Source organism: Gopherus evgoodei, chromosome 1, assembly GCF_007399415.2.
Source record: "Gopherus evgoodei ecotype Sinaloan lineage chromosome 1, rGopEvg1_v1.p, whole genome shotgun sequence".
NCBI lineage: Eukaryota > Metazoa > Chordata > Testudines > Testudinidae > Gopherus > Gopherus evgoodei.
Window position 1 is genome coordinate 156,712,598 of NC_044322.1, and position 17,192 is coordinate 156,729,789.

Here is a 17,192-nt window from a genome sequence, read left to right on the forward strand (position 1 = left end):
CTACCCTGCTCTTAAATATTGCCTTAGCTCCAGACTCACTCATCAGCACTATTCCACAACTATGATCCCTTTCTCCATATGAACATGACCAATAACCAATCTGTCCTCTCTTCACATATGCTTGTCAACTCAACAAGCTGTTATAGGGTCCACCCTGATCCCTATATCTAGCGAAAATCCTGCTGCCCTGGTGTCAGCTGCTGCTCTCGTGTGCCATAGTTGCTCCCCTGAACTGTTTTTCCTGGTATTACAACTTGCAACAGCTATTGAAGCTTACAGACAACATAAGAACCTAGATAGATACAGTCTTGATGATTATATTCTCTGTAAATAAAGTTTATTAACGTGGAAGCAATACTGATAGATGTTGGAAAATAAACGTACAACGCACTAGGCAAATCACCAGCCAGAAGAATGTCACAGCATCCACGGTCCATGAAAGAACTGAGGGCCTCAGAAAGGCAGTGTACAACAATGACCACAACAAGTATGGGGTTTTTTTTTTCTTCCCAAGCCTTGTCTCTTCTACCTGGAGTGGAAGAGATTTAATTCACCATTTTTTCCCTTTTCATCACCAAAACAAAAGTATCCAGTGAAAATGGTGAAATTTACACATAGTTCTACAAGAAGAAAAACTGATTGAATGAATAATGCAGTTTTTATCTGAAACATCCCCAACCTTATTGTACTATAGGTTTGGTTTCGGCACATGTAGAGGAAAAGGGTGAAATGTGGGCCAATTCAAACTTTCCCTGAAGTGCTTTTCAATCTACAGTCTATTTAAATAGGAGTTCTCAAACTATGTCGGCATCCCCAAAGTGGGTCACGACCCCATTTTAATGGGGTCGCCAGGGCTGGCATTAGATTTTCTGGGGCCAAAGCCAAAGCCAGAGGGCTTCAGCCCTGGGTGTGGGGCTCATGCTGGGCTTCAGCCCTGGGCGATGGAGATCAGGTTACAGGCCCCCTGCCTGGGGCAGTAGAACTCAGGCTTTGGGCAGCTCAGGCTTCGGTCCCCCTTCCTGGGGTATGTAGTAATTTTTGTTGTCAGAATGGAGTCGCAGCAAAATGAGTTTGAGAACTGGTGATTTAGAACATGCTAATAAACGAAGATCACAGCAACCTACTCTTTTAATTCAGATTTATCTAACACAAATTTGTTGTTGAAAAGTACAGCAAGAATTCAAATGTCAGAATTCTCTAAGTAAAGTCCTCAACACAAGAAGCACCTTCTCCATCCTTCCTTCAGCAGTTACTTCTATTGCAAGATACCTGTCAAGAATAATTCTTGCATGGAAAAGCTAATGCCTCCTCTTGAACCAATCAAGAGGAGTTCTATAAAAACAAAGCAGCTAATGTATTTCCCTCAGAAGTTAACATGCCCTTTCCATGCTATATCGCAACTAGGCTTGGAGGCTCAATCCTAAATCAATACATAAAAAGAAGTCTCCAGCTAGGACATTTTCAATTTACACCAAAAACCATCACTGTAACAGAGTAGCATCATGTAAGTAAACACATGACAAAATAAACATTATGTTCTGGCAATATTGACCCTCTAGACACTTTCAGTGTAGTGTGTAGAGTTACTGTGCGACTCTAGTTAAAAAAACAAATACCATGTACATTAGTCTCTGCATACGTTGAGGAAGGGGGTGGAAGCCCCCTCCATGAGTTTGTATGTTGAATTTACAAGGTGATCACATGTATTCTCTATCTGAAAAAGAACAATCAGATTTATAATATTGATTATTCTTACCTGCGGGTGGTAGCTTTAATCTTGGTAGGTGGAGCTTACATAACAAATCGAACACTGATTAAGATCTTTCAGCACTCCAACAGTGCACCTGTGTAATGTCTAACAGGACAAGACAAAGATAATTGCTCAATTTAGGTTTACTCTCTTGGAAACTCAGCACTTGCACCTTTGTTTTCAGATGTGTTCAGTCATGACCTAATCAACCATGCTTTAATACAGCAACTAATAAGTCCTGATCTCCAACAAAATACCACCGCTTTCAATTGCGTGTAGTATGGACATGTCCATTTTTGCTCTTCCCAGGTTCCCATTCCATAAAGCCCAGTTCTGATTGGGCTTCTGTGTAATTATGTAATATCGTTTTGGTGGTTCTTTGAACTTTGACCCCTCCGAACCAATTCCTAACAATTTAATGATGTGTATCCCTAAACTCATATATTATCTCTATTAAAGTCCTGAAAATCTGTAACCAAAACAGTTTAGCAGAAGTATTTTGAACATTTGTAAACATGTCTCTTGCTGTAACAATCTGCAGAGTAACACAATGTTCTTATACGTTCTTCTCAAAAAACTTCTTGCAAATCATTAGGGACAATGCAGAAAATAAAGTAAGTAAAGTCCATTTATTCAAGTCCTGAATACCAGTGATAGCATAGCAGTATTTTCGGAAGCCTTCTCAATCTATAGCTAACTTTGCACACACAGCAGGTGATCTCCCAATGATCTGCCTACACAACATCTATCCATCTCCTCGCTGGTTGCCCCCTACTATGATGACCTTCTAACATTCCCTTCCAACATTTTATTGTGAATTTACTGTGGTATTGAAAGCCTTGGTAATGAAATACTATTCATGGACGGACAGGTACACCATAGGCACCAGCAGTTTTCTCCCACAATGCTGCATCAATGCACCTCAATCCTGAAACTGAAGGATCATCTCTATGGGTATGTCTTCACTCCACAGTGAACCTGCATGACTGGCATCTGGGTCTGAGCACCTGGGTTAGGTGCCCAAGTGTGAGTGCCCCCACTGCAAAGTCTTACCCTATTTAATGTGTCCTCACTGTTTCTGCCTTCGGACATGCATGTCTGGGGGGGATGGGAGGGTGGTATATCCCATACTCCTTTGCTGTAGGATTCATTCCCAGTCAGTTGAGGGAGAACTTGTCTGTCTGGAGGGATTGTGGGAAGGGCATCGGAGGACTACCAGAACATTAGTGATTCTGTCTACATCTTCACTGCAAAGTGGGTGGGTTCTAGCCTAACTGAAAGTGGGCTCTAACCCATTCCTCCAGCTGAGCAATGTAACCTAGCCTGGGCTTAAAGCACCCTCAGACCTGAGTCAGAGGATTTTCTATCCAGATATTAGGGAACTCGGGCTAAAACCCAAGAAAGAGCCTGTGTTATCTGTGTAGTGAAGATATACTCTATGCATGAGAGAGCAGTTCAGTCTCCAGAGCAATTCAAGGAGTCTTACTGTGGTGCTGGTTTTATGATCATGAACATACACTATCAAATTAATTTCACATAACACACCAGTCACTACATTCTAACCACTTTCAATCACGAAACAAGATCTGAACCAGTAACATAAAGGCAAAAAACTTTATAGCCCATTATTAATCCCCAGAGCCATCCAGTCCCCCTTAAGAATAAAAAAAAACTCGAATATCATGTAGTCGTCTCAGTAGCAAAAATGGTGATAAGGAGCAGTTCAGTGGCACAGCAAAAGCGTTACACTAGCAAAAAATCAGCTTTCAAATTTGAGATTTCATCTTTTGCTTCAATTTCAATGGAGTTTTAAAAGTACCAGCGAAGAGGTACTTGAAATTCCCTTGGACTGAAAACAGATGACTAGCCCTGGACATAAAGCTCGGTTCATGCATTTGCTAACAAGCAACAGGTATCCCCTAGTTTCCAACTTTATTTTAGTGAAATGGGATCCTGCTTCACAGTTCACTTACTAAGTAAAACAAGGAGGCAATGCCTCCTTTTCTCCTGCCTTTTAAAAGAAATATTACAAGAGCACCTATTTGCTACATGGTTGGCAGCGCAGCCAAAAATGTGACACTATGTATTTTGGCTCACAAGAAATCCCTCTTCCCTCTCCACATAATATTTAATTAATAAATAATAGAAAAGTATTTAAGAAGGGACGCTTCTTACTCTACTTCTGTGCTGTGATGAGACAGTAAGTAAGTGAGTATTCTCCTCAGAGACATACTCATGAGTGAATTTCCCATTTCATTTGGGCATGCATTGTTTATAATGTATATGTGGCTACTGCTGCATTCAGATCATCCTTCTCTTTCAATGCAGCTGCATTAGCAAAATTTAGGCAGAATATATCCCACATTAAGGTGTCTTTCCCTTGCATATAGATCAGTGCTGCATTCATCCATAATAACGTCAGGCTTTCTGCTGAAGGGCATGAGCTATCTTTACAAAGCCGCTGTCCTTTGAAAAATCTCCCTTTGCGTTCACAAAATATTATGCAGAGAAAAATAGGCAGAAACGTTGGAAACATATTGATTATCATAACCACTGCACATCAAGAGAATTGCCTTGTCCTCCTAAAAGGCAATTCTATCAGCATACAACTCCTGCTTAAGCCATAGAGTCAAATAAATGCTTGCACAAAGGACAGCAGTAGGTAAGACGAGTAACTCAAAATCACAACAGTAACAGTGAGCTTGGTCCTGCAAGGTGCTGAGCACTCTGGTCCCAATTTAACAAAGCACTTAAGCAAGTGTTTAACCTTTGCCAAGGGCACAGTCCTACTGAAGACAAGTTAAAACTAAGCACCTGTTTGAGTGCTTTGCTGGATCAGGGACAGAGTGCTGAGCACACTGCATGATCAAGCTCACAGAGAGTAGACGGTGTTTCTGTCCACTCCAAATAAAGTGTGCACAAGCTCCATGGAGGACAAATGCAATCTCTTCCTGGGGTTTAAATTTATAGGCAACTCACAAACAACAAAACATAAACCCCAACCTTGAGCTTTCTCACCCAACCCGACCTGTTCCAAGAGTTACCCACAGGGCCTCCTTGTCTCTACCTTTAGTCCCCTCTGACTAAAAGGTCATACCTTTTTCTATCCTGACAGGATATCCAGGAGGTTATCATGTCACAGTAAATCAGCAGAATTTAGCAGTTTTATGCAAGGTTCTAACCCCTGCTAACAAGGTGGGTCACATCAAGGTGCCTGCACTTCTATACAGAATCATAGATCCTACCACCCTATTACACACTATTTATTTTTCTGATATGTGTGTGGGAAACAGTGTGCCATTCTGCCATCTCATAAACTTGCCCAACTAGCTGAAGTTAATATCCATAAACTAGTACCAGCAGTTAACCAGCCACGACTACACTAGAGAAATAACCTTTGCGGCCATAATATTTAGCTGTATTACTTGGTGGGCAGATAATGGTTGTGTGTGTTCCACTTACCACACCACCCCAATTATGGAAGTCCCATACACCATTCCAGTAATCACAGTATAGACATTCTTAATTTTAACAACACATTCTGATAGGATCTTGTTAATGCCTGGCATACTTGCACCAGTATTGTTCCAGCTGTTTCTTCTAATCCCAACAAGTGAGACAAGAAGCAGTATTCAATATGTGTAATTAGCTTCAATAAAGGCTTCTACTGTAATATTGGGCCAAGTTCCAGAAAAATAAAAAGGTGGACTTCCTCCTTCTGATGTTTTTCAGCCATTCACTGTTATCATTCTACAGCACTACAGTACCTCATTCCACCAAGGAGTTCATTGGACTTCAGTCCAAACTCTGTGTTCCATCTGGTCGTGAGTCAAGGTCACAAACAGGTCTACCCAGATATCTTGTTTCACATGTCAGAAAGGTTGCACAGTACTTTTCTCACCACTTTTGAGCAGGTCCATATACTCAGTATCTATTCACTGGATAACTAAATTGATGGTAGGGTAAACTGCTCTTCCAAGGAGACACCCATACTAAAAACAGCTCTGATTCTGACTGGGGAATTCTGGGATCGCTAACTAAATCCCATATTCCCAGAATGTTTTCCCATCTTAGAGACAAATGCTGATTGTTTTCCAAAAATTCAGTGCTCCAGTCTGCAATTCTTGAGGCACTATGGATAGCTGCTGTGATGTTCCAAACAGCACAGGTTCTGAACAGTAGAGAGCATTAAGTGTAGATTTGCCAGCATTTGTTGTGAGGATGCACTGAATCATCTCAACAACAACAAACATCTAAACTCAGCAACAGTTTTCAGAAAATAGATCTGACATCTTTACAAAATGCAGTGTGATGGAAGAATATGAATCATAGACTTAAGGTCAGAAGGGACCATTATGATTATCTAATCTGACCTCCTGCACAACGCAGGCCACAGAATCTCACCCACTCACTCTTGTAACAAACCCCTAACCTATATCTGAGCCACTGAAGTCCTCAAATCATGGTTTAAAGACTTCAAAGTGAAGAGAATCCTCCAGCAAGTGCCTTGTGCCCCATGCTACAGAGAAAGGCAAAAAATCCCCAGGGCCTCTGTCTGTCTGCCCTGGGGGAAAATTCCTTCCCAACCCCAAATATGGTGATCAGCTAAACCCTGAGCATGTGGGCAAGACTCACCAGCCAGACACCCAGGAAAGGATTCTCTGTAGTAACTCAGATCCCACCCCATCTAACATCCCAACGGGCAGATTTACCGCTAAGAGTCAAAGATCAATTAATTGCCAAAATTAGGCTATCCCATCATACCTCCTCTCCATAAAGTTATCAAGCTTAGTCTTGAAGCCAGTGTACACAAATTTTCAGATGTACATTCTTGTACAAACTTTGACTGAAGGTAGGGATATGTAGGATCATTTTATTGTCCTGGTTTTGAAATAAAAACAGTTAAGGGCACAACATGCAAATCTGTGTTGGTCTTAAATAGATCATGATAGATGACCCATGTTCAAGAAACATGAATTCAAACTGGCACAGGCATAGAAAAGGGTTACTAGGATGATGAGGAGAATGGAGACCCTACCTTACAAAAGGAGGCTAAAAAGAGCTTGGCTTGTTTAGCAACACAAAGGCTGGGAGGGGATATGACTGCCTCTCTCTAAATATAGGGAGTGTGAAGAGACATTTAAGCTATGGACAATGTCAGCACAAGAATAAATGGGTATAAATTGACCACGGTGGGGAAATTTGAAGAAGGTTTCTAACCATCAGAGGGTGAAGATCTGGAACAGCTCTCCCAACAGGAGTTTGTGGGGGCAAACAACCTAATTGCTTTTAGGTAATGTATGAAGTAGGATTGTATGACAGAATTGCCTGCACTGAGAGAGGACTGGCTAGGTACCTCTAGACATCTCTTGCGTTCATGCCTTATGTTACTAACATCTCACACTTTAGAGGCTTCGGTGGGTCTCACTCATATGCTCAGAGTCTAACTGCTCACCATATCCAAGAGGGAGCAATATTCCACAAGTCAATGGGCCACAAACATTGGGCATTTTTCTGCCTTCTGCAGCATGGATCACAGGTCACTTGCTAGGAACATCTGGGTATATCTTACTAAATCAATTCCTTGCCATTGCATCGGTGCACCTCAGTCCTTGTCACTGACTTTGGCACACAATAGTTCTTTAGTTTCCTGACGGACTGTATACCACTTTGGTCAATTTCTGCTTTGTGGGCTTGGTATGGATGTGGTTGGGTGGTGTTTAGTGGTCTGTGATGTGCAGAGAGATCAGATGGTGGTCCCTTTCTGGCCTTGGCTCTATAACAACTCCACTGGGACCCCTGCCAAACTACTATTTTGCTGTAGCTACTTACAGCGATTATATAGCTCCAAGTTTCTAATTCAAAAAATAAAAGGTTTCTATTAATATGAGATTAACCTTTTAAAAATTCGAAGTTTAAAAGGAGGCACAGAAGAGGATAAATATAACTACTTACTGATTCCATACTTTGTCATATAATATTCTTTAGTAAATTCATCACAGTCACAGAGTTTTACCCTCCTTCCCCAAACATTGATCACTGTTCCTATTGCCAGGTCAGAGTCTTTGTAAAATTCCTGATGCACAGCTCCTGTCCTAATAAAGAAAAAAAGATTTAAGAAGCACCTCTATGGAACTTCCTAAAAAAAAAAAAAAAAAAAAAAAAAAAAAAAGTTGAAATTTTACATAAATATTTGATCGTTAACCAAAAAACCTCCAGAGTTCACATTTTAGATGTTTTTACTCCTACTCCAAGCTAAAGCTTTTCTAATATTTTCACAAACATTGCATATTAATTTCAACACTGCTCATTTTAAGCAGTTCTACAGTGACACCACCGTCTTACAAATAACTTTCTTTGTTTTAGATTCGCAGGATGTTAGAAATGATAAAACAACTGTAATTACATTAGATGGCTTGAGGTATTCAAAATATCTGACCTTACGATTGTCGAGAATGTAACGGCCTTTGTTTCCTACTAAGCCTCCAAACACATTGAGCACTGTGCGATCTGTGACTGCACCAGGCTGATACAGCCCTGCTGGAGCATACTGCAAGGAAAGAGAACAGATGCTTAAGAACTGCATCTAATAAAGCAAAAGACAGAGACTTCAGGTTACCAACAAACCAGTGGTTGTATGAGACAATTTTTATATGACTGGTTTTGTGTGAACATTTTTAGTGACCATACTGAGGTGTGCTTATGTTACTGACCCTCCAAAGCCACTCTGCTGTTCAAACTAAACATTCAGAGTCCTATTGTGCACCCAAGGGCACAGTCTTTCTCTGAAGCAATTGGAAAGCAAAGGTTAGCACAACTAAAGTATTGTGTGTCTATTATTATTGCTGGTAGTTATTATATTATTGTTGCATGTAAAAGCTGCAATGGGATTGGGGCCCTATTGTGTTGGGTGCTGCACAAATATAGAAAAGAGCTAATCAGCCTATTCTATTGTGATGAATATTCCTATAGTAAGGTTTTAACTTATACTAGTAATTTATCCTAGTTATAACCAAAATAATCAACTAGATGTGCAGATAACTAAAACAGATCTCATTCTCTTAAATGTAACCCCAGTCCCTCCTGTATACCATCCCCATTTTAGGTAATCCTTTGCCTCCATTTCTCTACTTCCATAGACCTTCAGGAGAGAAGTAGACTCTTGAATCCCAATCCTTCAATGAGCAGTGCATGGGTAAGGGTCTGCTAAGTCAGAGCTTATGGCAAGATCAGGGGCCCAGACTGTTGGCTCTTCAAGGCAGGGGATCTGTTGTTTTTTAAACTTGGCCTGTAAACCCCTGTGGCTTACAGAATTAAATATTATAACAAATATTAGAAGCAAAGAAGGGGGGAAATAATTCATCACTGCATACTCCAGACCTCTACTGGTGCAAGTCCAACACCAGTATAAAATGGAATAAACACAAAAACCATTGTATTCAAACTCTAAAATGGTAAGTAAGTTATGGAGGACTAAACTAATTAGTAGCCCTCTCTAAGGGCCTGATCTAATATCCACTGAAGTCAGTAGAATGGACTCCCATTGACTTCAACTGGCTTAGATTAGGCACTACTCTAAGAATTCAAGTGAAAGCAATGATACTGTAGCTGCTAGCAACAATTTACATTGCTGAATCTTGAAACTGGTACCTTTTTTTAAGGAGTTAGGAAAAATCATGGCCTAATTCTGAATGCACATCAGTTTTATGATGGGTAACTCCACTGATTTCAATGGACTTACACTGATTTACACTGGAGTGCTGCAGTAATAAACTATTAAACTTAAACTTCTCCATTGGTATAGAATTATAGTAGAAGGAAATTGTAGAATACAAACCTATTAGTTCGCCCATCTGAATTTTCTCTCTTCTTTGATTAAGTACAGCATGCCCAAGCCTATTATTTTTTTATAATTTTTGTACCTATTGTGTGATTAAATACGTAGGCAACAAAAAATCCATAATTGTGGTTATTCTCAGTCATTTGATAATATACTGTAATTATCATTTTACTGCTAATACAAGAACTTCAAAATAATGCAATTTAAGCTGTTAGTTGGCAAAAGAACTTAAATACGCTGTATTTTTTTATTCTTTACCTTTGGTAGCTTCTTCCTACTGAGGAAAAGTGGAACAGCATCCCGGCCTGAGTTTACTGTTATCACTTCTTTATTTCAATAGTATCGTCAGCCAAAAAAATAATGCAGAATAAGTTCTCGTGGGTCCCCAAAGTGGATTCTGTATCATCCCATATACAGTAAAAACGTAAAACATGTCCATCGTACTCCCAGAAACTGTCTCAGAGTGTCACAGCGCTCATAAGGGCGCAAGGGCTTCATACTATCTGCAATCTAAAGATCAAGGAGAAATGAAAGACAGCTTTTTTAAAACTTACATGTTTTCAAGTGCAGGAAAAAACACACGGTAAACACATGTTCTCAGACTAGTTTAAGGGTTTCCAACTATGTAATTTAGCTATACTAAATCAAACACAACATAGTAATTTGAAAAAAAGAGGATACTCTCGGTATATTTTTGAAAAGTTCAATTATTTTTAGACTTTTAAATCCTGTTTCTCCTGCTATAAACAGTCCTTTTGATCAGAAAATTGTCAAGTTTTTTAATGATAAAATATTAATAACCTGTACCACACAAGTTTCAACAAATTATGTTTGGTACCTATAGGGCTGCATTTATGACAAACATCACACTCTTGATTGTTTTGAAGATATTTTATATCAGTAATTAACTATTGTGGAAGAAAGGTTAAACTAAAATTTTTTTTTACAGGATTTAACAGATAATGATTTGGTTATATGGAACCTTGAGCTACAAAGTGATCTATGTGGTTTACACTTATTGAACAGTGTATATTCTCTTCTTGCATGCATTCATTTATATAAATAGGATTACAATCTGCTTCAAAATGAAAATATATCCCATTTAGTACAAGATCTGAAAATCAGCAGTTTCCAGTCATAGGAAGTTCAAGGATGGAGAAGTGTTGCATTGAATCTTACCCTGGATTAATGTTTTAGGCCCCAATTTAGGACAGCCTTTATACATGTTTAACTTTAAAACACATGCTTAATGCTGTCCTGAATACAGATCCTTTCCTTAATTGAGAACTTGCATTGTCCAAGAGGATGAAAGGTGGCAGAACTGTCATTTTAACCAGCAAAAACTATGTAAATTGTTGCTGAAAAAAAGCATAGGATTCAGTCAAAGAGATGATGTAAACCAAGGTGTTTGAAATGAAAAAAACTGTTGATTAGGAGTTTTCAAGGCTTCTGGGGAGCTTACATAATTGTTTTAGAAACAGACTAAACTTGATGAATCGAGACAAATTTTTGATGGTCAAAGGATGTGTCCACATATAAACCTATACAGCATTTAGATGGGACAACTTTTGGATATTTCTCTCCTTAAGGGGAACTTGAAACTTTCTAGAACGTGATCCTAAGCAATGCACATCCATGTCACAACCAACCAGCACCAGCATTTCCCATCATAGCCACCACCATCCCTCAACATTGGAATGCAGGGATTTACCACCACACAAGTTTGGCATTCTTTTCCCTAGACCTCCAAGGTGCTGTGATTCACACTAAACAAGACGAGGGAACTAGGCAACATTACTTTTTCATGTCTGTGTCAGATCCCACAGAAACAATGAGCTGCATGCCATTCTAGGGGTTGTCCCTGCAAGACCCCACCCGTTGCTTCCCTGCTCCCCAACCTTTCTGGGCTACTGTTGCAGGGTCCCCACATTTGTGTGATGAAGTAATGAAGAATGCAGGAATAAGAAATACTGACTTTTTAGTGAGATAAAATGAGGGGGAGGTAGCCTCCAGCTGCTATGATAGTCCGGAAGGACATTAAACGGTGGAGGGAGAATTGCGCAGCATCCCGCTGCTATGATAGTCCAGGCAGTATAGAATCTTTTCTTTAGACATAAAAGGACGGGGCTGATGGAGTTCAGCCCCCAGTTGCTATGATGAGGATGGTTACCAGCCGTTCTGTACCATCTGCCGGGAATAACCAGGAAGTCATTCCTATTTTTACCCAGGCGCCCCCGGCGACCTCACCTGAGGCCAGCCAGGAGCACTCATGGATGATGACGAGGACGGCTACCAGTCCTACTGCACTGTACCGTCTGCCACCGGGGAAGAGAGGGAGAGGATGCTGCTGTTCATTGCCCCAGCACCGTGTCTACCAGCAGCATGCAGTAGACATAGGGTGACACTGAAAAAAGTCAAGAAACGATTTTTTTTCCCTTTTCTTTCACGGGGTGGGGGAGTAAATTGACGAGATATACCCTGAACCACCTCAGACAATGTGTTTGACCCTACAGGCATTGGGAGCTCAGCCAAGAATGCAAATGCTTTTTTGGAGACTGAGGGGACTGTGGGATAGCTGGAGTCCTCAGTACCCCTTCCCTTCCTCCATGAGCGTCCATTTGATTCTTTGGTTTTCCGTTACACTTGTCACACAGCACTGTGCTGTGGACTCTGTATCATAGCCTGGAGATTTTTTTCAAATGCTTTGGCATTTCATCTTCTGTAACGGAGCTCTGATAGAACAGATTTGTCTCCCCATACAGCGATCAGATCCAGTATCTCCCATACGATCCATGCTGGACCTCTTTTTTAGATTTGGGACTGCATCGCCACCCGTGCTGATCAGAGCTCCACACTGGGCAAACAGGAAAGGAAATTCAAAAGTTTGCAGGGCTTTTCCTGTCTACCTGGCCAGTGCATCCGAGTTCAGATTGCTTTCCAGAGCGGTCACAGTGGTGCACTGTGGGATACCGCCCGGAGGCCAATACCATTTGATTTGGGCCACACTAACCCTAATCCGATATGGTAATACCGATTTCAGTGCTACTCCTCTTGTCAGGAGGAGTACAGAAACCGGTTTAAAGAGCCCTTTATATCGATATGAAGGGCCTCGTTGTGTGGACGGGTGCAGCGTTAATCAGTTTAACGCTTCTAAAATCGGTATAAATGTGTAGTGTAGACCAGGCCAGAGCAACTGCAGAGCGGTGAATCTAATGTTCCTACAGCACCTTGTTTGTGTAGCATTTTCCACCCCCACCTTATTCCTCCTGCTTCTCTCATATATTTCTCTTTTTGCCACCTGCTTATTTAGAGCCAGTTTTAGCTAACTAAGAGAGGCTTCACCTTGTTCAAAGTGGTCCTGAGCAGCCCAATCATAGTAAAATAAAAGATTTGTCTTCCACTGACTAGTCACAGAGAATAAGAGCCACAGAACCAACTGGAATTTGCATTACAGCTGTGTATATGATTTTCCAGTAGCTGAACTGCAAATACCAAAAGAAAGAAGCTTCATTTTCTTGTCTTTGGTATTCTTCTCTCTCTCCCCATTTGAGTGAGTTTATTTTGCATGGTCTTAAAAAAAACAGGATTGACCTTTAGCAATAAAAGCCGAGAGCTATCGAGGCAAAGACACCCATTACAACTAAGAGCTCATCAACATTAGGAAAATACATCTTGGGTTTTCACACACGTGTATTCTACAGGGTCAGATTAAGACAAAGGGATAGGCCCAATACCTGGAGTCATGTGATGAGTTCAAAATTTCAGTTTTCATTTGACAAAATAAAAGAAGTTTAGCCCTTGTAGTTATGGTGAAAAGCTTGAAAACATCAACAGATAACTAATGCACAGATGTCTGTCTGAGACTGCAGACAGCCTGACACAGCTTCCAAGATATGCAGGCTGCCACATGCATCTTATGGGGTGTTAAATCCCATTGTCACTGCTGGTCACTGTCACAGAGAAGCCTCAACAACAGGAAGGGAGAGACAGACATGTGGGGTCTGTACTAACTGCTGCTTCCAGGGGTGCTGCTTGGACCCCTGACCACAACTCCCACTAGGGGCAGGTCAGAAAAAAAGCACAATGCCTCCTCTCCTCCATGCTGATGAGGAAGAAAAGGAGACATGGCCCTCAAGAAAGTGACCAGGGAAAAATCTCTTGTTGCTACTCCCACTGCTCTTCCCAGATTTGTGGGGAGCCGGATCCCAAACCCTGCAGAAAACAAAAATCTACACAGTGTTTAGGAACTGACAGGGAGGGAGACTTGGTGGGATGTGTGCATGTGCACACGAAACTGGAAGCTTGTGAGACAGAGTGGATGCCAGGCAAGGGTGCGACTGGGACCTTGGGGATGCAAGAATTTGTTTCATGTAACATAGTTTTATTAAGTAGAGGGGGTAGGGATTAATAAGGACATCGAAAAGTGCCCAACAATGAGTCTACAGTCAACATGTGCTTGGACCATAGAATCACAAAGTTAGAAGGGACTGCCAGGGTCATCTAGTCTACCCCCCTGCCAAGATGCAGGATTTGTTGTGTCTAAACCATCCAAGACAGATGGCTATCCCTATCCAGACTCCCTTTGAAAGTCTCCAGTGAAGGAGCTTCCACAACCTCCCTAGGCGTCTGTTCCATAGCCCTATTGTTCTTACTGTTAGGAAGTTTTTCCTGAGATTTAATCTAAATCTGCTCTACTGTAGTTTGAACCCACTGCCTCTTGTCCTGCCCTCTGTGGCAAGACAGAACAATTCTTCTCCATCTTTTTTTTTTTTTGGCAACATTTCAGTACTTGAAGACCACTATCATGTCCCCTTCTGAATCTCCTCTTTTCCAAACTAAACATATCCAGTTCTTTTAGCCTTTGCTCATATGGCTTGTGTTCCAACCCTTTGATCATCTTTGTTGCTAGCATCTGGATCCTTTACAGTTTTCTCTACATCCTTTATATACACTGGTGACCAAAACTGGACACAGTACTCCAGCTGAGACCTAACCACTGCAGAGTAGAGTGGTACTATCACCTCCCATGACTTGCATGCTATGCCTCTGTTAATGCAACCTAAAATTGCATTTGCTTTTTTTGAAACAGTATCGCACTGCTGACTCATTTTGAGGTTGTAATGCACCACAAGTCCCAGATCCTTCTCAGCAATGCTGCTGCCAAGCCAGTTATCCCCCATTCTGTATTCGTGCATTTGATTTTTCTTCCCTAAATGTAGCATCTTACATTTGTCTTTGTTGAATTTCATTTTTTCATCTATAGCCCTGTTCTCCAATTTATCAACATGCCTCTGAATTTTAGCTCTATCCTCCAAAGTATTGGTAACCCCCCATGAGCCCAATTAAATCTACCTTTAAAAATCTTAGGGAGACAAAGTGAGTGAGGTAATATCTTTTATTGGACCAACTTCTATTGGTGAGAGACACAAGCTTTAAAGCTTACACAGAACTCTTCTCCAGGTCTGGGAAATGTACTCTAGTGTCACAGTTAAATATAAAGTAGAACAGATTGTTTAGAACAAGTAGTTAGCACATATTTCAAGGGACTATTAAAGATGAGGTGAGAGGGGGAGGAGGAAGCTCAGGGGGTGGGTTGTTAATGGGTTACAGGTTGTTGTAATAAGCCATAAATCCAATGTTTCTATGCAGTCCATGTTTCTTAGTGTCTACCAGAGTTCTGAATGTAAGCTCCCAGGCTTGCCTTGAAAGTGTTGTGCAGGTTTCCTTTGAGGATGAGGACTAATAGGTTTATTAGTATTCATTCAGCCTATGCAATATCATAAGTAGGATGTTGTGATTGGGTATACAACCCCACACTGGACAACAAAGGATTAAAGACATGCTCTGGGTCCAGGCAGCTCTGCCCACTATACTTGCAAAGCATGCACAGGCTGAAGAAGGAGCTTAACAGCAGCTCACTAGTGGGCATACTCGCAAAGAGGACAGACTGTTAACACTCAGTCCCTGAGGAAGGGCTGACTGAAGGCAGGAGTTTCCCCGACAACCACTGCCTGAAGCCTTCCCTGAGGGAAGTGAGGGCCAGACTCTGACATACTTTGAGACGGAGACAATCCCCTCTGTCTCTTATTAATTCCATTTATTTGCATTAATTCCCTTCATTTTTTGCTCATGGACAACCCCAGAAGTGAAGAGACTGTGAAGTGACCTGGCTGGAGGAAGGAGCAGATCATCACAGAGGAGCAACCATCTCCAGGAGATACCCAGCAGGGAGAGAGCTACTATGCCATGCCTCACCACAAGGAGGCACCATCAGTGAGTCAACTCTTTCACAACTGGTGAAGAATGCAGGACTCCTTCCCACCCTTGGAGAGGGTGAAGACTGATTGACCCAGATAGTCAAACACCCTACACCTCTACAGGTCTGAGTTGGTAGGTCAGACAACATGGATCTCAAGCATCTTCTCAAGTGCATGACAGATCAGCAGCAGCTGCAAGTCCTGAAGCAAGTGGCAGCTCAACAGTAACATTGGCCTGACCCCTAGACACAACAGCAGGAAAAGCAGCAAAGGCTGGTCCAACAGCTAAGGGCCTGATGCAGCCCAGGCTCTCCCAGGAGTTTCCCCTCCAGGGCCCATAGACCTCACCTGTCAGTGAAACTCACTAAAATGAGACCTGAGGATGGACCCAGAGGCTTTCCTGGTAATGTCTGAGTGAGTAGCAACAGCAGCCCAGTAACCACCTGACCAGTGAGCCACCCTGTTGGCACCTGACCTGACAGAACCAGCAGAGGCTACATACTGGGGGCTGGACACCGTGTGTGCCCACGACTGCATGCAAGTGAAAGCAGTTGTATTCGACTATCCTGAAGTCATGGAGCAGACCTTCTGACAGAGGTTCCATGGGGAGAAATTCCCCCAGGGAGCCTGACCCTGCATGGTTGCCCAGAAATTGAGACTTATGCTGAAGGTGTTTAAAGTCAGAGATTTGGACAGGAGTTCAGTTGGCTGAGCTCATCATGGGTGGAGCAGTTTGCTCACATGCTTCCAGCTTGAGGTAGACAGAAGGTACTCAAACACCAGCCAGAGTCCCTAGTCGATGTTGTCTGGCTGATGGAAGATGTTCTAGCTGCTGAAGTGGCTCTGGCAGCATCACACTAGAACCTGCCTGATGCCAAAGGAGCCCCTCGACTCACCAAGGGTATTGGCAATCAGGCAGTATGGTCTCAGAAGCACCAGCCTCTAAGGGGCCCCAGGCTGTCCTTGTTGGGAAACCCCAGCATCTCAGGCCCCAGCCTCAACAAAGGTCAGTGGGAGCCTCATGGACTCCTCTGCAGGAAAGCCATAGGACAGTAGCAGAAAAGCCACATAAGGAAAGGCTACCTCAAACATTAGGCTTAGGGCCAGTGCCCACTCAGCCAGCTGTGGGAGTTTGCTTTTCATGTGGGCACCCAGATCATCGGTATCACAAGTGCCACTACATGGAGTGTGGTTGTGGACAGCTGTGGAAGGCAGATAGCTGTGCCGATAAGCAAACACCAGCTAAAGTAATGGTGTCTATTCGGATAAACAGTACAGAGATGATGGGTCTTGGTGTCTATTCGAATAAACAGTACAGAGATGATGGGTCTGATGGATTCCCAGT

At 42.0% G+C, this 17,192-nt stretch overlaps 1 protein-coding gene across 1 annotated transcript in view; it reads right to left on the reverse strand.

The window, feature by feature from the left end:
- EFHC2 (EF-hand domain containing 2) overlaps positions 1-17,192 on the reverse strand; it is an 86,852-nt gene that overhangs the window by 33,986 nt on the left and 35,674 nt on the right. The window contains 5 exon segments of the mRNA XM_030576499.1: positions 7,706-7,844; positions 8,190-8,300; positions 9,849-9,982; positions 9,985-10,036; positions 10,038-10,100. Of these exon segments, the coding sequence (XP_030432359.1) occupies positions 7,706-7,844; positions 8,190-8,300; positions 9,849-9,982; positions 9,985-10,036; positions 10,038-10,100 (499 nt within the window).